The following is a 27,302-nucleotide window of genomic DNA, read 5'->3' on the forward strand; positions in this document are numbered from 1 at the left end:
TGGCGATCCGGTAGCTTTAGGATTACAATGGGAGGTCTGTTTTGAATGTGAGCGTTCCTCTTGTGTTTTCTCCGTATATGGGATGTGTGCGTGTCTGTGTGTGTGTGTGTGTGTGTGTCTTGTGGCAATCTAAGAGCTATTGGCAGCTGTGTTTATATGGTTGTGAGGACAATATACAGAGGGCTTATGCAATATGCAGACAAAAAGAACGCCCCTGAGCTAAATGTTTTGAAATGAGGAGGAAGCACAAGCTTTGATACATGGGGATTCTCTGCGTGGGGAGACATACTTCACCATGTGGGAGGACAGTTTTGCTTATGAGCAATCGAGACAGGACATTCATATTGTAGATGTGTATGTGCACATTGAAGTGGACACTTGCGTGTGACCTACACACGTATGAGAACATATGTTTGTGTTTGTGTGATTGAGCGTGCATCCTCATGTTGGTTGGTTGTATATACATAATGGAGGCCATCCAATTTAGGGCTTAAAAAAACATTTTGTGCTAATTCAAGCCATGCCTGGAAAAAACATTTTCTGTGTCTGTTCTTCATTTAAAAAGTCCCACTGTTGTGTCTTGTGTAGTTTAGATCAGTGGTGTCCAACTTCGAGGTCAGACATTAATCTGAGGGCTCCCAAGATGCTGAAAGGGATAAAAAAAAGCAAACATATACTTCTGTTACATACTCTTTTGTTTTCTTTTCTCTGATTTTTTTTCTGTAATTGAAACAAGACTTGTCTATGTCTTAATGGAACCTTTCCATGCTTCGTTTGTGCGTTAATGTCACAGCAGAGGGACATTGGAGCGAGACAAAGCCCTCCAATATGAGTGTGTTCATGGAGGGGGCCCCTTTTTACAAAATCTTGGAATGCCACTGCTAATAATATTCTTTACATTAATGCAAATCAGGGGATTGGGTCTTTGTATTTAGGGTTTTATTATTCAGTTTTGAAAATTCACTTTTCACTTAAACATCACCAGTCACACATTAAAATCCAGCTCTCTCTGTGAGCCCCTCCTTGTGGCTAAACGAGTTTACTACCCTCTCCACTTCCACAGATGCAGGTACATTCCTTTATATTTAATTAGGTTACCTGTAAGAGGAGTGATGTACAATAGATAGATAAATAGATGGATAGATTAATTTTTTTCTCAACTTTATTGAAAACAGTCAAATTTAAAAAAGACAAAAAAAACAGTAACAATATAAACAAGTATGAAGAACAAAAAGAGGAGACAAATGCCAGGGAATTCAATTATTAAAAAAACATTTTGTAAAGGGATTGTGCAATGAGTTTTTCACATTCCTTAGAAACCAAATAATGGGAAGAGGGGAAATGAAATAAATAATGGGGTAACTTAGAATAAACAGGCCACCTTCTAACGGCTCTCGGTGACGTCACACTGACTGACCAATGAGAGCGCTGCCTGTGACAGTTGACACTTGACAATCAGCGACAGCGAGTGAAATCAACACAGAGGAATAACTTACACATTTTTCACAACTTTTCTCAGCTTTAGAAGTCTCTTGATTTAAAATTTTACAGAATTTCACGTCGTTCAGTCAGTTAGTTGTTTGTTTTTATTTCCCTGTCGACTGTTTACTTTTGAAACATGGTGAGTTTGACCCCCTCCCTCATGTGAAATGTTGACAATGTTTTATTTAACGTTACGTGCTCGTCATGTCAATGTCAAACGCTCATGTAAGTTAGGCTACGGTGCTGAAGGACCAAATGCTTTTGTCCACTTCGCCCTACAACGACCGGTTGGATTATGTGATTTAAATGGGCTTTACTTGTGCTGCGCTTCATCTGTTGTGGATAAAATTAGCCTCCTGTAGCGTTAGAGATCCTGTGTCACTGAGGATCTGTTGAGTCCTGAGGAAGAATCCTGTGAGACAAGTGTCTATGTGTTTACAAATGTCTTTAATGCGTAAATAAAAAACACCTCTAAAGTTACTGCACAGATTTATGATGTATATACTGTAGGATGAATGACACATATGCCCCTCATATTATGTTCTCTCTATGTGTCAAAAGGTTATGGATTTTTAAAGGGTTACTTTGAATTTTAAACATACAATATAATTTTCTAACATTGCACTGTGAACACAACAAGTAAAATATCATTCACCTCCATTGTATTGAGGTGGAGGCAGAATGTCAGAGGCAGCATCTCAAAATCTGGACATTTTTAAAGATCCCCAATATATAGGATATATATCCCTGTTGAAAATTCTTTAAATTACTGTATATATCAGTTCCCTCTCTCGTACTGTAAAATCTATGGATATTTTTAATTTCAAAAGTTTAATTGCTGGACACAAGATGCTTCTTCTTCACTGTAAAGTCAGATTTCAAGTTTCCACGTCACACTCGTGTAAAGTTTCATACTGCACCACGACTGGCTTCTAAACTAGTTGTGATGTCACAAAATTATCTTGTGCGTAGACATCTTCAACTGAGATTTAAGATGAGCACATAGATACTTTCCCCCTTTAGCAGATGGATATGAAAACAGCCTTCTGGTGTCAAAGTCTGTATATACATCATTATGCAGAGTGAAGCTCAAACATCCAAGTGAAGTAACAAAAAGCAAACACATTTTTGAACGGAGGGGGACTTTAAACAAAACGATGTGCCTAACTAGATATAAGAGGCAAATGAGAAAACATGAAAAAAAAGGTGAATTAAGATCACTGCACTTTTGCTCATACCGCCACTATGAAATATTTAATTATCCAGCAGTGTGACTTTTGACCACCTGATGATGTGTTGCAGGAATCAGTGGAGGGCCCCCAGGCCCTGTGCGACCTCTGCTTGGCTCAGGTGTGCCGCAGCCTGGACGCTCTGTGCAGCAAGCGAGCAGACGGCTCTCTGTGCCTCAGCTGGGCTCCGCTCTTCCCACAGGAGATGGCTGACCAGCTACTGCATAAGATGGCAACTAAAGGTCGGTCAGGAGCACTGAAAAGGCTCCAAAAACATCATCAACAACTGAGAGCAACTGCAGCTGCCAAGTGATTATAGTTCTGTGACAAGTTGTTGAAAAAAATAATAAAAAATAAACTCACACTATGAAAAAAGTGACTTACCTTAGACCTTCAGCCAATCACTCATTCCTCAGGCACACAACGTCCTGTATAAACAAAGTTAATCACAATTTCAGGACACTTACCCTATCATCATATGAGTTATTAGTTCACTATGTACTATCCCAGGCTGAAATAGTGGGAAAATTCTATTCCTCAAATATAAATGTGGCTAAACTGATGCTACTTTTTCCTACAACATTGCTCTGTTTGCTTCTCCCTACAAGGAATACTGAATGACATGACTGTTGGGATTTTCCGAAACTGCAAAGAGCTCCGCCTGCGCCGAGCCTCCATCCGATGCTGTCCAGTGTCTGCAGAAGCTTTCCGCCTGGCGCTCTGCCCTCACCGACTCCAGGAACTAGATGCCTCCTGGGTATCTGGAGACCTAACTGGTGCTAATATCGTCTCAGGCCTTGTCTCCAACCTGGAGTGCAGATCCAGCCTGCAGAGGTTGTCCCTGAACGGGCTACATCTGGACTGGGAGTGTTTGAGGGAGGATGGCGGGGTCCGAGTTGGCTTCAGCTCCCTGCAGGGCCTGAGGACGCTCAACCTTGCCAACACAGACCTGACCGATGCTATTCTTGAAGATATCTGCACACTCCCTCAGCTGGAAAGCCTGGATATCTCCTGCAGCGACATCTCAAAGCTCACAGCACTCCTTCAGTGCAAGGACACCCTGAGATCTTTGATCGCCCACAGGCTCAGGCTGCTGGATATGTCGCCTGCCAGGTTGCTCTTTGTCCTCAACCAACTTCACGCTCTCAGGCATATGGACTTTTCAGACAACCACTTTACACTCGATGACAGTGACGGGAGCGACGGAGATGAGACAGTGAGGCAGCTTCTGGAGGGGAGTCCCCAGGTCCTCCCTTCCCTTGTTTCTCTAGATGTGTCGGGCCGGAAGAGAATCACTGAAGCAGCAGTCAGGGCGTTCGTGGAGGCCAGGAGTGGACTGGTCTTCTTGGGCCTGCTAGCAACGGGGGTTAGCTCCTGTGATGTCCTTTCTTCACATAAAAATCTAAAAGTAAGGATCCAGTACTAGTCATTTGTCTCTGACTTGAGGCTCTACTATGTTAATTTACTGAATATGCCCACTGCATTTCCAGTCTCTCTGACAGTGCTGATCTGCTGTGTATGTTCAGGTAACTGGAGAAGCTAATGAGAACCAGGTGTGTGAGGCCCTGAGAAGGTACAGAGACAGGGAGTGTTTCATACGAGAGGCCCTCGTCCATCTCTACAATCTAACCATTGACATCGACAAATCACAACCAGATATGCTAAAGGTGCTGTCATCCCTTTCAATCTGTTCCCTTCCCACTTATTATCTTGACCATTGTGTTTGAACATACCATGTGTGGGGGTTTATTTGTTTATTAGCACAAATTCAAAATATTTCTGATATACCTTTTTTACAGGGTAATTTCAGTTTTCTCACAACTTGAGTCTCATTTTTGTTGGTTTGGCCATAATTTCTATCGATTATGAAAACATAGTGCTTCCTGTAATTGCTGAGATTGCTAAAAATCAACGGGGCAAAGAACACAAGCTGTCAGATGATCAGACAGACTGTAAAAGAGCCAACAGTTAAATTTGGTGAGATTATCTAAGCCACTTTATATCAAGGTAAAACTGAAGGTGAGCAAACCTGAAATGTTGCTAATAATCTTGCATTGCACAGGAAAACTGGCCATACAAAAAATTGATCCAGGAAGTCAATCTGTAAACTGCCCCTTCTCTTTACCAATGCTACACCAATCCCAGATCTCAGCAGAGTAAAATTTGTTTTGTCACTGATAGAAAACAACAAAAAAAGACTGAAAATTGTAATAAACTGGAATTATCCTTTAGCACTGCATTGTATAGTAAATTATCTCTGATCTCTGCAGGATTATATACAAATACAAATACAGAAGCATAGACAACACACATGAATTCACAAACTCACACACATTTTATATTCATTCATTCATATTTCCACAGTAAAGGAAACAATTTCTAGTTGCATGTTTTTGTAAGGATTTGTAAAGAGAACAGTATTTGAAAACAGCTCCGTTTGAACATATGGTACAGCTAAATTAAAATGTCTTGTAACCTGAAATCTTAATTACTGTACTTGGATGTGATTGGAGAGAGGAGGTAATGAGACAGTTTCCTGCAGAGCCTTATAGTTAATTAATACAATGCAACTCCACAGCTGGCTTGGTGTGTAGTTTTAGGAGGTGCTAGGGTTACACACGAATACATACAGTATCTGGGAGATGCCTAGTCTCATCACTTTCCTGTACTGCTGTAGCTCCAGTAAAGCAGCTAATTGCTAAGTAAAGACACCCAAATGGTAGTTGGAGAGGGAAAGAAGAGACTCTATAATACCCCTTGCCCCCAGATCCAGCCCTCTCTAGACAGTTTCCAGTGTGACAACACAGTGCTTACTGATTCTGAAGCACATCTGATTATAACTTGGACTTCCTGTTTCCTGTAGCTGGTTGTGAGTGCGATGCAGAGCCACCCCACCTCTCTGCACGTCCACCTGGTGGCCACAGCGTGTGTGTTCAACCTGACCACTCAGGACCTGGCAGAGGCCATGCCAATCAGCCTGCTCAGCTCCGCTGTCACCTGGCTGCTGTACGCCATGAAGACCTTCCCCAACCATCAGCAGGTCCAGGGATATGCTCAATGTTTCATATTACACATCCATCTCAGTGTAACATGGTTACACAACAACAAAATGTAACAAACTGTGGCACAGAATGGTTCTGTTGCTACCAGCTGGCTTGTCATTCACCAGATTTTGCTGCTCTATTTGCTGCTCTAAATGTTGCATTTGGTTGCAGTTGCCATTTGGCCACTGTTTGTCATTGTTGCATAAAAAACCATATGCCCACACTGTATATTTTAATAGACCACACCTTTATGGTTCTTCAACTGTTTCCACTTCTCCAGGTGCAGAAGAACTGCCTGCTGGCGCTCTGCAGTGACTACATCCTTCAAGATGTCCCCTTTGACAAGTTAGTTCACTTTCGCTCAGTTACAATATGACGTATGAGCCCATGGTGATGCAGTAGCCAAGATAATCAGTGCATTCATGGAGTGGCACTGTAGTGTTTTTCCAACACATTGTGATCCAGCTAAAATATAATTTGTCTTGAAACATAACTGCCAAAAGAAATACTTCTCCCAGATGTATGAGTGCAGGAAAAGATGTCTCAGATTCTCCCAAGGCTTGTTTGTACATTATTGGTGTGTTTTTATAATACTGTGTTCCTTGTATCCATGCTGTGATCATGGTTCAGGTATTTAGCAGCCACGCTGGTGATTAACTGGCTGAGCAGCCACGAGGATCCTACCCTTCAGAGGATGGCTGTGGCTGTCATCTCCATTCTGGTGGCCAAGGTCAAGACACTGCTCACTTACCGTGCATTAGTCTGCTGCAGGAAAATAGTATGGCACCTGTTAGTCCCACCTGTTGAGAGCTCCATGCATCAGAAAGCTCCTGTACCTCTGTGACACTAGCCAACTTTATGCTTTAATTTAGTCCAGTTAAATGGTGCCATTTTCCCTGTGGGTTAAAAGAACAGTTTGTTCTAGTTTGGCATTTAGGAAAATGGCTTGAACTCAAAGAAGCACTGATCTCTCTGTTTTATGTACAGTTGTCCACAGAGGAGACTGCACAGCTCGGCAAGGATGCCTTTATTATGAAGGTACATTTACACTTTCAGGGTATTTAGTTTCAAACAACGTTCCCAACTTAGAACTACATACGCACAAGTGTATTTCTAGTTCTCTCTCTCACTCTCTGTCTGTCTTTATATTTGGCTACATTTTCCATTACCTACTGTATATACTCATTTACTCACCACCAGTCACTCCATTGCCCCATGCACTTGTCCCTCTCAGTTTACTGTTACTCCATTATTCAATCACCTCTCTGTTTCTCTCTTTGTGTATGCAATCAAGCTTCTCTTTCCACTTCAGTTGTTTTTATTTATTGTTTGGGCTGCTATGCAAATATGTAATCTTTTCATCCAGCAAATGCATGTTGTATTCAACACTGCACGCTTCACTGACTTGACTGAGGTTGTTTCCTGTGTTTCTACAAATGTATTCCTTCCTTGTCTCATGTTTTCTCTTCTCCTTGGCTCTGTCTAACAGCAGCTGCTGGCTATCGTGCAGCAGAAAGCCATGGTCGGAGTGGTGGACTCCACTCTGAAGTTTGCCCTTAGTGCTCTGTGGAACTTGACAGATGAGATGCCCACAGCAGCCCGCAGCTTCATCGAGTGCCACGGCCTGGAGCTGTATGAGGAGGTCCTGGAGGTAGAGGAGCCCAAAAAAAAAAAAAAAATGCAGTTGCCCGCACAGATAAACAAATGAACCCTCACAGAGGGTCACATTTTGCCTCTCATGCTGTCCCCTTTTTTGCATTGCAGTCCTACTACACTGAATCTTCTGTACAGCAGAAAGTTCTTGGCCTCCTGGTGGGTTCATTGTGTATGTGTGAGTGTGTGTGTGTTGTGTTTATACTGAAGAATATTGAATATGATTGCATAGTTTTCATTATGTGCCACATCTGCCACAGTACTGAATGTTCTTGTTTTCATAGCTTGTTTAAACTAAAATCTACATCTTATTCTCATTTCCTTTTTGTAATCGTTCCCACATGCTGTGACAACAGGCAGCATTTGAATTAGGGAGTCCTTTCAAATATTTTTTATATTACCCCCAAATATGTGAAATGAATTGACCAGTAGGAAAAAAATTAAATCCCTCTGTCGGCAATTTGACATTAAAAAGTTCCTGTATCCCTTCTGTATGCCATCTGCCAAGTTACATCTATCATCACCACTATTATTCCTCTCACTGTGTTACAGAACAACATAGCAGAGGTTGAGGAGTTGCAGGCAGAGCTAATGGAGGAAGACTTATTGGAGCACATCCTCAGCCTGCTGCAGGACTCCCATATGGAGGTGGGGGTCCGCTACTTCGCCGGAGGGATCCTGGCACAGCTCACCTCCAGACCAGAGGCCTGGACCCTGGATGATGAGCTCCGTACCACCATACTGGAGCAGCTGGTGTGTGTCAGAGGCAAAAGTTTTGGATGCTGGTTTTCATTTGATGGACAATTAAATTCCCCTTTCGCTCTTTTCAAAGTGTCTTTCTTACCTTGCAGCATGCTTCCATAGTAACATGGACCCAACTGGAGAGAGAAATGGTCTCTTACAGGTGAGATAAAGCAACACATCTGTTCATTCTCATCTTGCTCATTGTTGATTTAATGTAAGTAATGTATGCATATTTTGAAACAACTTGTGCTAATTTAACACAGCTGAATTACCCGTAAGTTTCATTTATTTGGTTACCTAACACACAGAACATTACAAATGAGTGCCAGAGAAAGCTCAGACAGTCACAAGAAAGCAATTAAAAATTCATTCTAAATGATGTTAGAATATGTGAATGGCACATTAGCTTACATTCATTGGGTTGCACTGATGCAGAAGAAAAACATCTGGTACTTACAGCACAAAACAAAGAAGAAAAAATGCTCAGGATAATTAAAATGTACACTTCTTTTCTCACTTTTTTAATCTACGTGTTCTGTCTCCTCATGTCCAAATTTTAGGTCATTCCGTCCATTTTGCCCTCTGCTTCAGACTTGTCAGCCCTCGGGAGTGCAGATGTGGGCAGTCTGGGCCATACATCTGGTTTGCAGTCAAAACAGTAAGACACACAAACAGACTACTGTGGGGATCTTGGTGGGAGTTTGACTGTGGGGAGCACATGAGTGGATTTCTAGGGGTCAGCGTATTTATGTATATATTTAAATCAATTTACCATACAGTACTGTATGTGTATTATAGTGTCCTTTTTTTTTTAACATTTGGCGTGGTCCTGTGGGTGTCCTGCCTCAACACATTCTCCTGCTATTATTGTTATTATTATTACTAGTCATATCTCTATTATTATAATCATTGTTATTGTTATTATTGTTGTTATTATGCTTCTCTGTGTCTCTCTCCCCCCTCTCCCCCTCCCTCCTTCTTTCTCTCTCAACCCAACCGGTCAAGTCAGATGGCCACCCACCTAGAGCCCGGTTCTGCTTGAGGTTCCTTCCCGTTAAAGGGGAGTTTTTCCTTGCTGCTGTCGCCAAGTGCTTGCTCATGGGGGAATTGTTGGTTCTCTCTAAGTGAAAGAGTACGGTCTAGACCTGCTCTATGTGAAAAGTGCTCTGAGATAACTTTTTGTTATGATTTGGCACTATATAAATAAAATTGAACTGAAATAAAATTGAAAAATACATTTGCCCCAAGACACTACCCGATGTGATGTTAAATACTGGTAAATTTATATGAACTTGTCTGGTGTATTAAGATTTAATTGGCAGTGTCATGTTCTTATCACTTCCTCTCTCTCTCTCTCCTTGATCCCCTAGCTTCAAATTACAGCAGCATGCTGGAGCAGGAAGGCGTGACTGAACTTCTGAAGGTTTTGGCTGCACATCCTGACACACACAGTGACGTTAAAGGACTATCAGACAGAATCCTGAGTATGGTAGAGCACCATCAGAGTCAATCAAGGCCCTTCAACAACCAGACGGGGCCTCAAAGCTCTTGACAAAAGTGCAAAGATGTTTATTTCATGTCAATGAGCTGTGCCTAAAATATGCAGGTTGCAGATACAATATATAGTAGAGCTGAAGTACAGAAGGTTTATGTCAATCCCATTGGACTTAATATTTAATAGAGTAAATTATATATTCTGTATTTTTATATAAAGAGAGTGTGATTATTGGTTGTGTAGTCATTTTGATTCCTAAGCTAATTTAGGTTTAAATGCTTTGAAACAAAAAATGTGAATTCCTAATAATATTTGCACTATTTAGAGGTCAAACTTTAAGATAGGACATTAAGATGGAAAATGTCTGATCTTAAGGAAGTGTTCCAAATAAACTGAAGTTGTGCAAAGTTTGTGCAGTAAATCATGCATGGAGCTAAATCCTGTCACTAGAGGGTGCTTTAGTACTGTAGCTTCAAGAATGTTTTGCCTTTAAGCTGTGCTCCTGTAAAATATTCAGTCATTAGACGTATAACTACATTCAGTATCATACATGATAAGTGGCAAGATATCACCCTGAATCTGCTGTGTTTGTCTGTGTGTCTATACTGGGGGCCTCTTTATAAACCAGTCATGCTCAAAAAGAAGTGATCTCTCCTCTCCCTCTCTTGCTCACTGCCTCTCCCCCCCGGTAGATGCTGAATTCATTATATTTTATGTAACACAGCTGGAAGACAGAACTGCTCGTAGGCATCTACAGAGTCTATTCTAAGTTGGCCTATTAATAATTCCTTTTGAAAAGTAGATTAACAAGCTCACATTAATATTTGAGTTGTACCACCGTGTTCAACTTTTAAGTGTCAAAATCCCCTTGATTCACATTTTTTAAATCCCCTGAAGGAATTGAAAGGGATCTGCCAAATAGAATATGGCTTTGTATGCTTGTGATTCAGCCACATTAGTCATTTCCTTGACAGTGGTAGGGTAGGCTATATGTTAGAGAAGAGGTACATAAAGTGATCCAGGAACAGCTTTAACAGAAACTTCAACCCTCTAAACATTAAACTCACTGTGGCAGTCGTGTGGGATCAGAGGTCAAATGCCTTATAGTGAGCATGGTATGTTGTTACCGTGAGAAGTTCAAGTGTGGGAAAACAGCGCTGCTTTCCAGGGACTGTCGATTATTCTAGAGTGCACCGTGACTTTGCACTTGTGTCTGTTGTGTACATGGAAAACCCAGCATGTGAGGAGGCAAGATGAGCAGAGGAGCCAAAGGGTAACAGTGGTGTGCTTTGCATTAATCAGGTCTGTTATTGTCTGTAGCTCAAAGAACCCATCAATAATCAAGTTCATGTGAGACAGAGACAAACAGAAAGGCTGTATCAGAAAGACAGGAGACAATGTTTCCCCTAGGATTTTTTTTTCAGCAGCGGTGTTGTGCACATGCAGAGCCCACAACGCCAGGACCCCTATTTGCGCACGCCAGTAGTGGACTAACTTAAAGGACCAGTCATGGATGTATTAAAGCTGGATTCGGCACCACCCCTCAGCCTTGCAGCCAATTTTTCCCAGTGGCCACTTGCGATATTGCAGCAAAAAAAAACCCTGTGGCCCCAAAAGCATTTTCAACATAGACCACCATTGTAAAAGAGACATCTATAAAACTGTTGACATGCAGGACACCTTGAACAGGGTCAATTATGGCTCTATTATGAATCCATGGAGGTCTTATATTTGTAAAACTTTCCTCAAGCCAAGAAAAGCAATTTAAAAATCTATGATGCCATCACAATGTAAAGTCTATGGGCCAAGCAGGAACTCGCGGGCAGGGCCAGCTGGCAAAACACTACTGTGCATATTCAGTGGACCGCATAACCCAGAAGAAAACCCAGAAGCTAGAAACGTTTTTGGCATATGTGCAAGGCAACCAATTCATATTGGACTGAACAGGCGCCATTTTTGGTCCTGTATAGAGCTCTTATCATACAACCATGGGACTAGTGTGTAGGATTTCATGTCATCTAGTGGTGAGATTGCAGATTGCAACCCACTGAATAACACTCAGACTTTAGCAACTACAAAAGTGAGACAAATTTGCTCACTTATTAAGTAAGCACTATGCCCTGAAGTAATCCTAATTCAGAACAGTAAATATTATTTCTAGAGCAACAACAGTAATGTTTACAACAGCAAATCAACTATTTAAAGTCAATCATATTTCAGTGGAACATATTCAAAATGTCAATAATACAAGAGTTTGGGAAATACACGTTTTAATTTTCTTGCTGAGAGTTAGATGACAATATTGATACCACTTACATGTCTGTGTGGTAAATATGAAGCTACGGCTAGAAGACGGTTAGCTTAGCATAGCATAAAGTCTGGAAATGGGGAAACAGCTAGCCTGGCTCTGTCCAAAGGTAAAAAAAATCCCCTAACAGCACTTTTAAAGCTCGCTAATGAACACATTTTATCGTGTGTGTTTAATTTGTACAACAAAAACATCAAATTATGGCTTTACTGGGGGTTGTGTGCTGGACTATTTCTTGCAGGCAACAAGTGGAGACTCCAGGAAGTCACTGCTTCCAGCCAAGAAATGGTCTATCACATGACTCCCAACATAACCACATTTTTATATATTTTATACTTTTGTTTTTGTACAGATTAAACAAACAACATATAACATGTTAAATAATGAGCTTAAGAGGTGCTGTTCAGATAATATAGATCCATGCTAGCTGTTCCCCCTGTTTTTAGTTTTTTTAAGCTAAGCTAAGTGGCTGCTGGTGGTAGCTTTATATTTATCACACAGACATTAGTGTTTTCAATCTTCTCATCTAACTCCCAACAAGAATGCACATAATCGTATTTTCACAAAATGTTGAACTATTCCTTTAAGAGAAGAGCAGAAAGAAAGGCAAATGGCAAAAAGACAGAAATAGAGATGCCTATAGGGAAATTGACAGGTGCAAAAATAGGACTTATAGCCAAAAATATCTTTAGAAAAGATAAACAAAGCAAGGGAGGGATAGAGAGAGACATGCTGGAGATAAGAGGAATAAAGTGAGTCAAAGGAAATTAAAGACCCTTTCATGCTCCGTGATTGTTGGTGCAAAAATACCACCAACCAATTTGCAGATTCTCTGTCTCAGTTTGAAATAGCATTGTGCTGCTTTTGAGTTGCAGCTTAGTGTAACTAAGCATTTCGTTATCTCACTTGTGCAGACAGCTCTATTGGATTAACATAACTGTGAACCAGTCTGGGCACTGAGCACATACTAATGTACAATACAACACATCTGTACCTTAGTATAAGTTTATATGCACATGTGTGCCAGTCCATGCGTGTGTGTTTGCAGTTTTTGCAGTGCATATGTGTGTGTGTGCAGGTATGCCTCTGAGCTAACATGGCCCCAGTGTAGACCAAAAGGTCAAAATACAGGTTTTTGACTTGGATGCTAATTAGACACCCGCTAACCTAAATACCCAGAGAGCAGAATAGAAGAAAAAGTACATTCAAAGAGTAGGAAGAGAGGTCGAACAACAAGACAAAGCAAAAAAACACTTCTCCAGGCAGAACTATGACGCACAAAAGGACACACCATCTCCTCTTAAATGACCTTTTATTGCTGGGGAAGGATACAGAGTTGGCAGGCCCCTGAGCCTGTGTGCAGATATGTAACAGCAGTAGGACCATCCTCCTCTCTGCCAAGTGGAAGCAGGGTCTCAATCCTCACCATCAATCAATAGCCACTTTCCCAGAGGAGGGCTCAGTAGAGCTTGTCAATATCAAGTCCAATACAAAACATACAGTATGTAACACAGGATCGAACACATTAATTTCATTAATTTGAAATAAATCCCAGCTGACAAATCATGTCTTATGATGTCATGTGATAATGATAGAGAAAGTCAGGGAAATGAAACAGGAGAAAACTCTGGAAAGTCTTTTTTTTTGCCTGTATTGAAAGCCAGGCATTGTTCTTATTGTGCCTCAGTGTGGTCAAAATATGAAGCTAAGTGACAAATCATTAAAGCAAAAGGTGCAAAACAGGAGCACTCATTAATACAGTTTGTTTACAATTGTAAGCATAAGAAATATTTTTAACTTAATATAAGTTGCAGCAGTTCCTTTATGTTCCAGCTTAGCACAGCAGTATGGGTGGTTGGATTCGGCTGGCGGTAATTTGGTGCTGTCATCTATATGTGGCAGTGATTAATGATGAAATTTTCTTGAAATGACTGAAACACAGGCACCCAGTTTGCAAGCACGAGTCACTGGAAATACATCCCATATTTCTAAATTTACTGTAAGTCAATCCACTGCTCTGTGACGAAAGGATTTTCTTCCTGTTTTGTCTGTGTGTGTGTGTGATTGAGTGAGTGAGTGAATGTGTTTGTACATAGATGTGTCAGAGGGCTATTACGGTCGGTTAGAGCCGCTCTTACTTGATGTCACATCTCCCATCTGCGGGCGTTTCACAGTGGCCAGTTTGCCTTCGGCTCAGTAGATGTACACAATAGCACAAAAAACATGAGTTAACAACCACAGGCAGGAAACAAGACCGCAGGAGCTTCTGCTTCCGATAGCTATTCAGTGCACTGCCTCGCGGTCACAGCTGTGCTACTGATGTGACCGTAGCCAGCTGAGTGCATCTCTGCCCTGAAGCACATCCTGACCACTACCTCTGTCTGGCTGGTGAATTATGGTATACAGAAATGCAAACAAATATCCATTCTCAAGTATTTTAACCATTTTCTTTCTCCAAAATGTTGAACTATTCCCGTAAATTTTAGATTTTCAACATTTGATGATGGCTCTGGTCAGTGTCAGTGGTGTCATGTACTTCTAAGCTTTTACACAATATATTCTACTCAGAGGTGATTTGTGTTGGAGTCGGTTATGGAGGCAGAACTGACACATTTGCCTGTGTGCACATGCAGTACATTGCCTAAATATGGTATGAGTTTGTGGGGTGCATGGGGGGCGTAAAAAGTGCAGAATGTTGAAATTCAGCTCAGACACTTAGTATGTTATTGAAATTCAGCATATTTAACAGCTTCACTGTACCTCCAAGTGCCCATATGGAGCAAAAACTGTCAATACTGACGGAGTCTTCAGAGCCAGCTGTTCGCCTTGTGTGAGAACAGCAGTAGCTGTACGTGTTTATTAAGAAAGGGAGACATGTGGGTATTCCTTGTCATTCCATCCGTGTCACCGTGCTGACATGAATTAGGGCACCCAGCTATCCTATTTCCAGGCCGCACCCTCACCCTTGCCTGTGGCATCACATGGCCTGATCTGTGTGCTTAGCAGAATGTAATACACCCTCACTGTCGAGACTATCTGGAATATGCATGAACAGTATGTAGATATAGATATGATTTTAGTACACAGACCTCAATAGACATGCACATTATGCAATGCATTTTGTATATACTGAAAGGCTCCATGCAAATATTACACCCAAAGCCATGAGAGCTACCAGCAACCAGTGATTGAAATGTTCGGAGGCATCTCAGCATACTGCTTTAGTAGGCAACTTACAGGTACAGTACATGGGTCACTATCTTGGATTGACTCTTTTGGCATCCAGTTACGTATGCCATGCCAGTAAGTACGTTTAGGCCAGTACATGCATAGTTATGCATACTGCTATGAGTCAAAGTCACTCACTTACATGAAGAGGGAGAGCAAGCAAACGCACACACATTTGCACACAGTATTCCTTCCTGAGTGTCTTCTATCAGTGGTGTAATGGAGAAATATTACACTTTTATCAAAGAATGACTTCCTTTTTCACTAACTGCAACAGCAAAAACTTAACAATAGACATTTCATGTCATAGCAGGAAAAGCACAGGTGTAATTAATAACATTAATGATGACTCCGTTCCATTAAGTGTCTGAGTCAGTATGCATGACATCAGAGTGCTGAAACTGGAACATCTAAATGGTATCAAGTCACCATGTATGTGAATGATCCCTGTGCATCTCATGTCATCATGTGTGCTTGAAATAGGTCTATAATGGCAAAGCAATTATAGAAAATAAATTTAGCATTTCACACTGCCACTCAACCAGCTATAAATTGCATATTTATACTGTATACTATACTATCATTACACTGTTGGTTCATTAGTTACACCAATAACTTTGTGTATCTTGTTGATTTTGGACAAAGTTCAACCATATGCAGATGTGAGTGCCAGTAAAAGTTTCTCAGCAGTATTGCAGATCATGTCTCAGATCATGTCATCACATAATTTTTGATTGCAGATGCAACGGCAGGTTATTATCTTGGACTTGCATACATCCAAACATTTGATACTAACCACAGCCAGTATTAATCTTGTATAAAGTGAAATCTGCACAGCACACTGTAAAGTGAGGGAAATAACAGCTGGTTCAGACATTTTAAGAGAATGCCCTCCTTCTCAGGTCCTTCAAAAGTTACATTTTGTTCATAAATCAAGTAAATAATTCAACTGATTGTACAGATACATATAAAGAATAGCATAGTAGAGCAGCCAGTTTTAGCATATTGATTTCCCTCGTCCAACAAGCATTTTGTTCCTTCTTGCTCCTTCCTAAGTTTGTAACAGTCAATGTCAGGGTCAATGGAGCAGTGCAGCTAGATAACTAGAGGCAAAAATATGGAAGTGGTGAATTTATGATCTGGGACGTTGCACACTGAAGAAATATTGACTGGTTGATATTTACCATTTCCAAGTGAAATGATTCTCTTCCTCTGTTTTTCCTGTTAGCATTAGCTGTCTTATTGCTGTAAAACTGTTACAACTGTAGATTCATTGAAGATACCCAACAGGGTTGGAGTGAATTCCTTGTAAATTCACTCAATTCAAAGTGTAAAATACAATGTGTAATTCACTTATTAAGAAATCAGTAGCATGGAATTTTTTTATGAGTCTCAAATTATTACATGTAGGATCATTTGTATGTTGCAGTAAATCCTGTTTCCTTTATTTATCTGTTTTCCCTCAAAACTTACACACACCTCATAAGGCTTCTTGGTGCATCAACAGTGCATGCAGAAACAGAGAGGACACTGCACTCAAACCAGTTACCCAACAAATATGGGATAGAGTGGAAATCAATTATCACATTCGCCTGTTTACTTGCCATCCAGCAGGGCCCGCTGCCAAGACAGACCTCAGCAGTTGGCACATGTTGGCTCACCACCTCACAAATACTGTAGATCTTCAACACAAATACCTTGACAGCAGTTTGTTTCTGGGCCGGTAGATGAGGGCAGGTAAACTAGCAAAAACACACCGGTGCACAAATTGACAAACTCACATGTGCAAAATCTCAGTCGCACGTACAGCTACATCATACACTCAAATTTACACTGACGTAGATGCTTTGTTGAAATGCATTTTATCCTTTCCCTTCATACTGATGATGAATAGAGCGACTTTCAATTTCACATAGAGGCTGTGAAGCTTTGTCATAATTCTCCTACTATGCTTGGTGCCAACATGGAGGTCCACTAGAGAATTGTTTGTGTGCCAACAATGCTAAGTAGGGTCTATAATGTGATTGTTAAATCCAATTAGTAGCATGTGTATATCCAATTCAAAAAATCATGACAACATGCATATTTTATTCAGTTTACCAACTTTGAATCAGAATTTGGCAAAAAAAAGTTTCTCACAGAGGGTTTCTTATGGTAATTTCCACTGGAGTTAGTAACTAATGCTGAAATTATATATGTCATAAAGCAAATTATTCATTATACTAAGACAATGTCAATCAGATTTTTTTCAGTGGCAGAATCTCTTCTGAAAACAAACATCCTACACTAGGTAAAGCTGGCTGATGTTCCTAGCTGGACTTTGATTAGCACTGCTGCTCCTTTCATGCTCTTATTTGCACAGAAATGGTTTGATGTTTGTTGAAGGAATAGTTCAGCATTTTGGGTAATTCACTGATTCACTATCTTGCAGAAAGTTGAATGAGAATACTGATACCACTTACATATTTTTCCATTCAATTTGAAGCTGGACCCAGAAGATGCTTAGCTTAGCTAGCTTAGCATAAGGACTGAAAACAGAGGGAAACAGCTAGCCTGGCTCTGTCCAAAGGTAACAAAATCTGCACATCTATAGTTCACTAATTGACAAGTTATATCTTGTTTATTTAATCTGTAAAACTGAAGTATAAAAACAAGAAGCTGTGATTTTATGTGCCGGACTGCTTCTAGGCACAGAGCAGTGACTTTCTAGAGTCTTGTCAGCCAATAGATAGTTCAGCGCATACACCCCCCCCCCCCCATAAAGAACCCTATCTTTATGTTATGCTAAGCTAATATTAGAGTGGCATCGATATTCTTATTTGACAAAAAAATGTCGAACTATTCCTATAAGTGTGACCTTTGATACTTGATCTATGTGCTTGGAATATCTGGTATTGATTACCGGCTAAAACGGTCTCTTATAGTCAGATCAGCAAGCTACTTCGAGGATAATCAGCTTGGTTGATATAGCCTCCTTTTCAGCCTGGATAACCACTTTCCAGTCAAATATTAAAAATAAATAAACCATAAAGCAAAGTAATACATTTGCATATATGGTCAAGGGCCAGGGACCTCCACTATGGCAGCCAGAGTGTTTCACGTCACCTGAAAGCCCACTAATAGAGAATGACATTCCTCCTCTCTGATGAATCTGCTCTTTTTGTCTTTCAGAGCTGAGCCTGTTAAACCGACTCAGTTTCATTGGAGTTTCATTAGACTTCACAGACAGTCCTGGAAGTGGACAGGAGGCACTGTGGGAATCCATGGCGGGCAAGGTGGGGGTAAGCTTTTAAACAGTATGTGCGTTTTTTAAATTCCCGTTGCCATGGTTACTCCTGGCCCGTGAGCTACGTCCGGCCTCACTGGTCTCCCCCTCATCGTCAGGATCCAGCTGCTCATCTTTCTTCTTGATGTAGCGCTCGTAGAGAACCATGATGACGCCCATCACCCAGGCCGACACAGTGCCGGCGGCAAAGATGACAAAGCCAATGATGACAAAGAAAAGGTAGTCCCAGGAGCCCAGAGTCTGGTGGCATAACGTCCGTAGCTGGATCCCCACTTCACCAAGACGACGGCCCTGCATGTCAGCTGGTGAGCCACACACCGTCTGACCTTCATCTGTCACACAGACACACACACACACAACAATGTATGATGAACAATGATAGAAGAAGTATTCAGATCCTTTACGTAAGTAAAAGTACCAATACAACAATTTAAAAACACTCCATTAAAAGTAAAAGTCCAGTATGAAAAATCCTTCTTAAGTAAAAGTATTAGTAGCAACATGTAGTTAAAGTATTGCAGTAGTGGTTTGGTCCCTCTGACTGATATATTATTATATATGACATCATTAGATTAGTAATACTGAAGCATCAGCAGCATGTTACTGTTGTAGCTGCTGGAGGTGGAGCTAGTTTCAACTACTTTATATACAGTTAGTTAGTTTAGTCCAGTAGTTCCCAACCTAGGGGTCGGGGCCCTCCAAAGGGTCACCAGATAAATCTGAGCGGTTATGAGATGATTAATGGAAGTGAAAAGAAGAAAAAATTCTGATACATAAATCTGTTTTCAGTTTTTGTTTGTTTTCTCTAATCTTTGATTTCTGATGAAATTTTGGATCATTTGAACATTTATTGAAATGAAACCATGTGAGAAGTTTAGAGGGAAAAATCACTATTTGGTGGAGCTGTTAACAACTCATAGACATCTGAAATGTGACCCCGACTACACACTGCTTTTTGTAAGACATCAAAAGCCGAAAAGGTTGGAAACCACTGGTTTCATCTTAAACAATGTGTTAAATTATCCATTGTGTCAAATCTGAAAAGTAACTAGTAACTAAATCTGTCAAATAAATGTAGTTGAGCAGAAAGTACAATATTTCCCACTGAAATGTAGTGGAGTGGAAGTATGAAGTAGCATCAAATGGAAATACTCAAGTAGAGTACAAGTAACTCAAAATTGTACTTAAGTACAAAACCTGAGTAAATGTACTTGGTTACTTTCCGCCACTGGTGATGATAATTAATCATAGAGAATAGAACAGAATACAATATATCAGCATTTTTGATAGAGAAATACAGTGTATGATTTGTAACGCTGGGAGACAGAAATGCCTTTTTCCTCAACTGTCATATGTCAAAACTCCAGGCTGGTGATGTTACAACCTAAGACATGCATTTGACAGGTCAGCTGACCTGGAGTGGTATTGTTCAGACTATTGTGAGAGAGTGTGCGTTTGACACATGACATCAACTCAAGACAGTGATACACATAACACACATAATTGTCTATAATATATTGCTTTTGTATCAATAACCAGATGCATATATAATTAATTTTATATCCCTTAAAAACTTGTTTTTAAATATATCTCAATATCTTTCTCATTAATGTTAATGTCTAAATAAGCAACAATCAATCAACAAACAAGCAACAAGTTAAAGTTTGTAGAGAAAAAAAATCCTTCTGTGTGAGTGTGGTTTTTATCAGATTTGATTGACACTGCAGGCAACACAAGCACTCAGCTGTCATCACAGTTTAATTCAAATGTTGCTCAGCTCTGCATAGTGCAAGGAAGTATGGGACATCTCTTCTTCTAAGTGAGCACAAGCTTCAAAGCAGCAAGCAAAGCGAGGACACAAACAGAAACACAAACACCTCTCATGTGAAATGACTGCAACTATTCTAACCTTGTCAGAAAACAATGCGTTCTTATGGGACCCCAAACTGAAACCGGACCTTTAAAATGTATTAAACTGCCGAGCTCCACATGCAGCTTCACATATACAGTAATTAGCATATGATTTAATGGGATCCTTTGATGTCGTGAGAGCTGTAATAAAATGCACAAGTTACTCAGCATGGGAAATATTATACATATGGCATTCAACTGAGCAGCCTGTTAAATAATTCAAACATATCACTACATATCGTTTTGCATAACATTTGTAAACGCTGCAGCAGACTTAGCTAAAGATATCCATAACATATTCAGCTTCACGCAGCTAGAAGACCAAAACGCAGAAAGCTGCACTAGCATTCACGATGTTGCCTTCTTTATCAGGACACTACATGGCTTTGGCTTCCCGTCTACTAGAGTCTTGAGTTGATGCAGCATTAAATTACAAAAAAAAAAATTGTGGATGAATTATTCAAACTCCTTTCTCCATCACAGGATTAGAGAGAGACTTGGGCCTTTGTGTCTGCTTGAAACCACAGATAATAAGGTTTCTCATCATCAGGCACCGGGTATGACTACGACTAAGACCTTGCAGAAATCCACCAAATCCTAATAGAAATGTTGAGTTCCTTCTTTTTTTCAGAAAACTACAGTAGATACTGTATACACAATTTCAAAGGCCTATCAGTCAGTATTAAAAACGCCATATGATGGATGTCGAGCTCCGCAGCAGCCGACATGAGAGGAATTTTTCAGAAAATAATCCCGAAGCTTGGCTGAGTCTTTTGTTGGTGTGAACAGAAACTGGGTGCAACACAACAGAGTCTTGCCATCTCCATACGGCCACAGTTTTTTAATTAGCTTCTGTTTTTTTAAAAACCTTTTGTGCTTGGGGGAATTCCCAATGGGAGAGATCAAAAGACTTGGAAGTTTCTGCACAGGGAACGGTTTCCTGTAACCCTGTTTCTACACCAACAGCCTTAAACCTCTTGTTTTGCTCTGAATAATGCGGTTTGTGCACACACGTGGGTGAATGTTTGTTGAATCTGCATGTGCCGCTTTGACAGATATCTTGGGAAAACGAAGAACGTCTCACAATAACAGCCACTGAGCACTCATAACACGGTATATCACAGTTTGAAGTGTATCTTATTACATAATAATTCATTAATATTCCACTGCTGTTATGGATGTGTGCATATTTTTTCACCGTATCAGTGTTTGATGTAAAATTGAAGGTATTCTGGCGTATAATTATATTAAAATGGATTCTTGATTCGTGCAACGCAGAGGCACACACAAAACACACTTTTTATAATTCTACACCACTCTACCAGACCCACTTTTGAAGTTTAATAATCCCTCACTCATCTGTCATCATTTAAATCTTCTCTTTTTAAATGAAGTGGATTTGACAGAGTGAGAGGTATCATACTGTAGATTCAGTCAAGTCGCTTGACAACTTCATTTCATAGGAAGATTGAAATAATATTTTTTTCATTCTGTCTGCATAAATCTCTGCTCTTATCCTCAAAAAAAGCTCTTCTGTGGCTCTCAGATCTGAAAGTGAGCATGCAGCTGAAGAACACGAGGACAGTCTGCTTCTCTAAGCTCTATCTACCACAGAGAATTCAAAGCCTACTCTGATCCTCTCAACGGCTGCCTCTGTGCACTGTTCACACAATATGCTGTCAGACTATAACACACACACACACACATACACACACACACACACGTATCCATGCATGCAGACACGCATACATGCACACACATGCAGACAAACCCCCTCCACGAGACTTAACTTTCCCATCTTCTATCTCTGTCCTTGCAGAGTCTGCTAATGTGCACGTGTCTGTGTGTATGTGTATGTATGTATGTGTGTGTGTGTGTGTGTGTGTGTGCCTGACAGCTAGAAGGAAACCCTTCTGGCTTCGCCCACCCCGTCCCACCCCCTACCCCAAAGGGACTGGCATCAAAGGGGAGGGCTTTCCCTCTCTCCTTCCCCCATTCACACTCTGCTCTATTTCTAGACACTCTCCTTATATAACAGTTGGGAGAGTGCTAATCTAACCAGGAAGGCAAGACAGAGGAGAATCTGTTGGTTCCTTCCTGAAGCTTTATTTCTGTATTTCTCTCTCTCTCGCTCACTATTGATGCGTTCCCTAAACCGAGGAGACAGGCCAGCCGTGTTGCATGAACCAGGTGGAACCCAGACGAGAGATAACAAGGCTTCGGAGACAGAGCTCACAACCGAAAAAAACTCGGCATCTCCGAAGTGTAATCCTTCTGTCCCCCCCGTTCCCCACATCCCCCAACCTCCCAAAGAACTAAAGGTGTGCTTTATAAATAGTGTGCTTGCGAGTTCGTATGCATGTGTGCACACGTGACCATTTATTTGTATGCATGTGCCACATGTTTTAGGAGACAAGGTGCTCTGAGGTATTGTCTGTGCTGTTGTCTGCTTGAGAGAGATGTATAATAGAGGTGGAGAATGTGTGTGTGTCCATGTGTCTGCCTTCTCACTTGCTGGCAGCTGTCACTGCAACACTGGAAGAGGCTCCACTCCAAATTAAGTTAGACAAAAGGCAGTGAGCAGCAGGAAAATAGGACAGCTCTTGCAGGATTCATTTTGGACCGAGCTGCACGGGGACTATGCGTGTGTGTGCATGTGTGTGTGTGGGAGAGAGAAGCAGGGGATGCCTTTTCAATAAGCGTGGCGTGTGTGTATTATAGCTGTGGTGTTAGAATTATGACTGGCTTCTTCCTCAGTATGACACTATAAATAGTAGCTGCCCTTTTGCATAGTGAAACATCCACACCAAAGCACAGGCATTATAATTCAAAGTAAGAAAGATTGTGGAATATCAGATGCATCTATCAGCTTGAAAACAAAAGGGAGGGGGATCAATATCGATATCCGATGCTGCAGCTATGATCCATTAAAGATAGAGAAGACTCTCTTGTTTTCCTCTCAAACTGCAGAAAGCATACAGGGCTGAGTAAATGAACACAGTTGCCAGAGGAGAAATCAAATGGCTCCGTGCCTCCGATCTTCTTTCACCCTCTTTGTTATCTGATATCTGAATGCTGTCACGCTCCGCTGCTGTCACCTGCGCCTCATCCCAATGAAAGCTGAGAAACAGGAGAACTTTTGCAGACTTCACTATAGCTGAGTTGTGGTTACATGTATCTAAACTCTACGTGTTATACATTAAACAAGATATGTTTCATGATATAACTAACAATAATAAAGCTGTGGGCGATAATTGCATCATATTATCTGTTGTGTGTGCAGCTGCAGACGTGACACGGGGTGGGGGGTTTGATGTGTCATGGTGTGAGGGAATTCCAGAGTCATTACTTCTTTAAAAGGGGTCTAAGTGAGGCCTTTTCTGCCATTTTGTTATGAAACTCTTTTTTTCCCCCTATTTTTAAATTATTTTTAAATTCCTTTTCTTTTTGATTGCATATGAGCATCCATGTCGTTTCTCATCTGCTGTTTGAATTGTTTAAGAGCAGACTCTCTGATGAGACACCCTTTATAAAGAATGTAGAAGTTGCAGCTGATGGCTTTGTTAACAGATATTTATTTATAAATGTTTTGCTAATGCATTATAAATCACTTATAAGCCCATAATTAGAACAACTTTTGGGTTGCCAGGTTGTGGCTGGTGTTATCCTCCTCCAGCATGCTTGAGTAAACAGTTTGACCTTTGACCTTCTCAAAACATTTACTACAAACTTTGATTACAGCAGAAAATCATTTAATGATGATGTATACATTATTTTTCAACATTAAGGAAAACATATAACTTACTCTTTATGAATGACTTATGACTGTTAATGACTCAACTCACAGAGTGATTTTTCCCAAACTATTTACCCAAAATGTGTTCTTATTAATGCCTCATAACTCTTCTATAAAGCATTAATAAATGATTTACTAATCATTAATCAAGCCATTACTTACTGATTATAAATTTTATAAAAGGTGCCTTACTGGAAAGTGGTACAAACTTACTGATTTTTGTTAAACTATGAGATAAACAAATGCTATTAACGGAATCTTAACTGTTTAGCAGCACTGTTTCCTGTTCCTCATCAGACCTAACAGTTTTCCCAACTTCTCGTGGGATACAGGCCGTTTATTTGCCTTGTATGAGCGCAGCCACCAACAAAAGGCCAACAATTTACCTAACAATGCATTATCCAATAATTCATACCTGGAGCACACCTGTTCTTATCTAAATGGCCCAGTTGATGTATGGAAAGAAGCAAAAGTAATTGGTCACGTTGAGGTTGTCACCTTGTATGACATTAGAGTAAAGTAGAATATAAGACTGATAAAACCTTGAAATTTGAAGCCCTCCAGGTGCACCCACAGGCAGAGGTCCTCGTTGTCGCACTCGCAGCTCCAGGGGTTCCCGCTGAGCCCGACGGAGCGCAGGGCGGGCAGCGCGATCAAGGAGGTGATGTTGAGGACCGTCAAGTTGTTCCGGCTCACATCCAGCACCTGGAGGGCCGCGTTTTCGGCAAAGGCGTCCGGATGAATCTCCGAGAGCCTCGGGTTGTCCGTCATCCTCAGCATCACCAAGCTCGCCAAGGGGCCGAACGTCCGGTCCTCGATCCTGGCCAAGGTGTTGAAGGAGAGATCCAGGTAGGCCAGCTTCCGTAGATTCCCAAACGTGGACTCGGATATCTCCGTCAGGGAATTGTTGCTGCAGTCCAGGTACACCAGATCGGAAAGGTAGTTGAGCGCGAGCGGCGGCAGCTCCACGATGCGGTTGTTGGAGATGATAAGCTGCCGCGTGGCCAGCGGCAAGTTGACCGGGAAGGTGGTCAAGTGCTGCCCAGCGCATTGAACCACCAGCTGGTCATCACACACACACCTGTCCGGGCAGCCCGAGGAGAGCACCGGGGATGTGGTCACCCCCGTGGTGAGGATAAGTAGAGCTATCAGCCGCAAGGGTTGCGCGCTTGGCTGCGGGGCAAGACGCATGACACCGCCGAGGGCTTCATCAACCCCGTTTGGAGACAGTCAGACGCAGTCACATTCTTCATTGATACATGCTCACCGACTTGTTTGTCCCAGAATGATTGTTATTATTTCCACAAAGGTCAAAACTGACACTCGCCCGTGGCAGCCTCTTGCGCGTAATGTCTCAGTTCATCCTGTCTGCTGGATCCAGCGCGCATCCACTGTGCTGAACTTGACAGGCAGAAGCCTTCATGTTGTTTCAGATTTCACAGAACCATCGGGTTTCTTCTATCACAACACAGCTATTCACACATTGTAAAAGCTCCCAACGTGTCCTCATGCTGCGCTACTCACGGTGGTGATCACGGTCAGCTGTTCCACTACATGCTTGCCATCCTCTCGCTCTCCATAACTGAATTCAAATGAGGGGGACGCACTGAACTGCGCGGCGGGTGGAGGTGGGGGGTGGGGGGTGGGGGGCGCGTTGTGGAGTGATCTCATGCTTTGGAGTGAGCTGGAGCGAGAGTGAAAGCTCTGGACAGCGGCGGTAATGGAAGAAAAACATGAAATATTGAGTGAAGCAAAGTGTAATCCATGCACAGTTGTGGAACCTATAATAACTGTGACCTATTGCTACAGCTGTGGGCGCAGTGATCACCATCCACATATGTCTCAGGTGTGTGTGCGCATGTGTGTGGAAGCTGCTCCTATATAAGATTAAAAATTAAAAATGTATGTTTGTGGGCATGTGTGTGTTGAATCTTATTTATTGTGCCTCAGGTGTGTGTGTGTGTGTGTGTGTGTGTGTGTGTGTGTGTATGGTGGAGCAAGAAGCAGATGCACTTTAAACCTTAAACCCATGGAGCATATTGCTTTTTGGCTTTGCAAACAAAGAGAGCGGGGCAGTGATGACAATGGAGGGGGGGGGGGGGGGTCCCTATATTCATATATATATATATAACACTCAGGCCTTATATGATAATGATTGATATTTCAGCCAAATACTCCCCCAAAAATTCAAATTCTACCCAGTACACTGCCAGCAGATGATGGGATGAGATGAGATGGGACAGGGTGGTCTCATGCAGCAGTTGTTTTTCCTCTTCTCTCCAGTCTCAGTATGAGTCCTGAGTCTATTCTTGGTTCTCTGTGTAGGTGTTGAAGTGCTGAATCAGACTCAGCATGATGGAGGAGGAGGAGGACAGATGTGCTGCTGACAGTCCGCGAAAGAAACTACCCCGAGCCGTCAGTCAACAACCCACCGCACACTGACCACGCTCACTCCTTCTGGCTCACACTCAAAAAGTTAATCCCTTTTTCATGTATGTCAAAAAAAAAAAGACCAGGAGGCCTTTAGCCGTGTATAACCCAATGCTTTTTCACATTTGATATCCTGTGGACTTAACTAATCCACACAGCTGTTTTGTGTCAAGGATATTCAGTGATGTTATATTATAAACTATTTGAGCTTATTTTTATTTTCTATTCTCTTAACTCTTAAATAACTCTTTTTAACTGTATTTAAATGTCTGTTTCTTTTAAAATTTTTCTCGATGCCTTTTATGTTTTATGTAAAGCACTTTGAATTGCCTCGTTGTTGAAATGTGTCATACAAATAAACTTGCCTTGCCTTGCCTATGAGGACATCTAGTGATGAATACTCGGTAATGTTTTGTGGATTGAGCAGCTACTGCAGCATGCAACACTCACTGTTATGAGTTTCCTAAGACACAAGCATTCATCTGTATTATTTTTGATGACAGCATGCAGATGTATCATTTCAAGAATATACAAAACCTAACAAAACTCAGCTAGCAGTCTTTTTTTTTAAAAAAGTAACTAACAAAAGGCTGGTCAGACAAGAAAGTACATGTGTTTGTTTATGGAATGTAGAGTAGTAGAGCATGTCGGGCACATGGTATGGGTTGCAAGGTCTTATCTGCATTCCTCAAACCT

General features: G+C 41.3%; 2 protein-coding genes across 2 annotated transcripts; one reads left to right on the forward strand and one right to left on the reverse strand.

Moving 5' to 3' along the window:
• The first annotated feature begins 1,429 nt into the window (after positions 1-1,429).
• On the forward strand, positions 1,430-10,291 carry LOC137193831 (protein zyg-11 homolog). Its single transcript, XM_067605225.1, has 14 exons — positions 1,430-1,621; positions 2,785-2,953; positions 3,320-4,119; positions 4,238-4,378; positions 5,575-5,751; positions 6,036-6,100; positions 6,386-6,485; positions 6,743-6,793; positions 7,245-7,406; positions 7,520-7,567; positions 7,961-8,161; positions 8,260-8,312; positions 8,713-8,810; positions 9,523-10,291. Exons 1-14 carry the CDS (start codon positions 1,619-1,621, stop codon positions 9,702-9,704), a joined length of 2,250 nt encoding a protein of 749 aa, XP_067461326.1. The 5' UTR covers positions 1,430-1,618; the 3' UTR covers positions 9,705-10,291.
• A 2,962-nt stretch (positions 10,292-13,253) lies between these two features.
• On the reverse strand, positions 13,254-25,771 carry LOC137193832 (leucine-rich repeat-containing protein 52-like). Its single transcript, XM_067605226.1, has 2 exons — positions 24,719-25,771; positions 13,254-18,801 (listed from the first exon to the last, which is right to left on the reverse strand). Exons 1-2 carry the CDS (start codon positions 25,365-25,367, stop codon positions 18,473-18,475), a joined length of 978 nt encoding a protein of 325 aa, XP_067461327.1. The 5' UTR covers positions 25,368-25,771; the 3' UTR covers positions 13,254-18,472.
• Between the last annotated feature and the right edge of the window lie 1,531 nt (positions 25,772-27,302).

This window comes from Thunnus thynnus, chromosome 12, assembly GCF_963924715.1.
Source record: "Thunnus thynnus chromosome 12, fThuThy2.1, whole genome shotgun sequence".
Lineage (NCBI taxonomy): Eukaryota > Metazoa > Chordata > Actinopteri > Scombriformes > Scombridae > Thunnus > Thunnus thynnus.

Coding starts and splice junctions, on each gene's coding strand:
- LOC137193831 (XM_067605225.1), top strand. Junction 6,101..6,385: donor CAAGATGTCCCCTTTGACAA/GTTAGTTCACTT, acceptor ATCATGGTTCAG/GTATTTAGCAGCCACGCTGG. Junction 8,162..8,259: donor CCACCATACTGGAGCAGCTG/GTGTGTGTCAGA, acceptor CTTACCTTGCAG/CATGCTTCCATAGTAACATG.
- LOC137193832 (XM_067605226.1), bottom strand. CDS start 25,367: ATGCGTCTTGCCCCGCAGCCAAGCGCGCAACCCTTGCGGCTGATAGCT. Junction 18,802..24,718: donor GGAGGGCTTCAAATTTCAAG/GTTTTATCAGTC, acceptor TCTGTGTGACAG/ATGAAGGTCAGACGGTGTGT.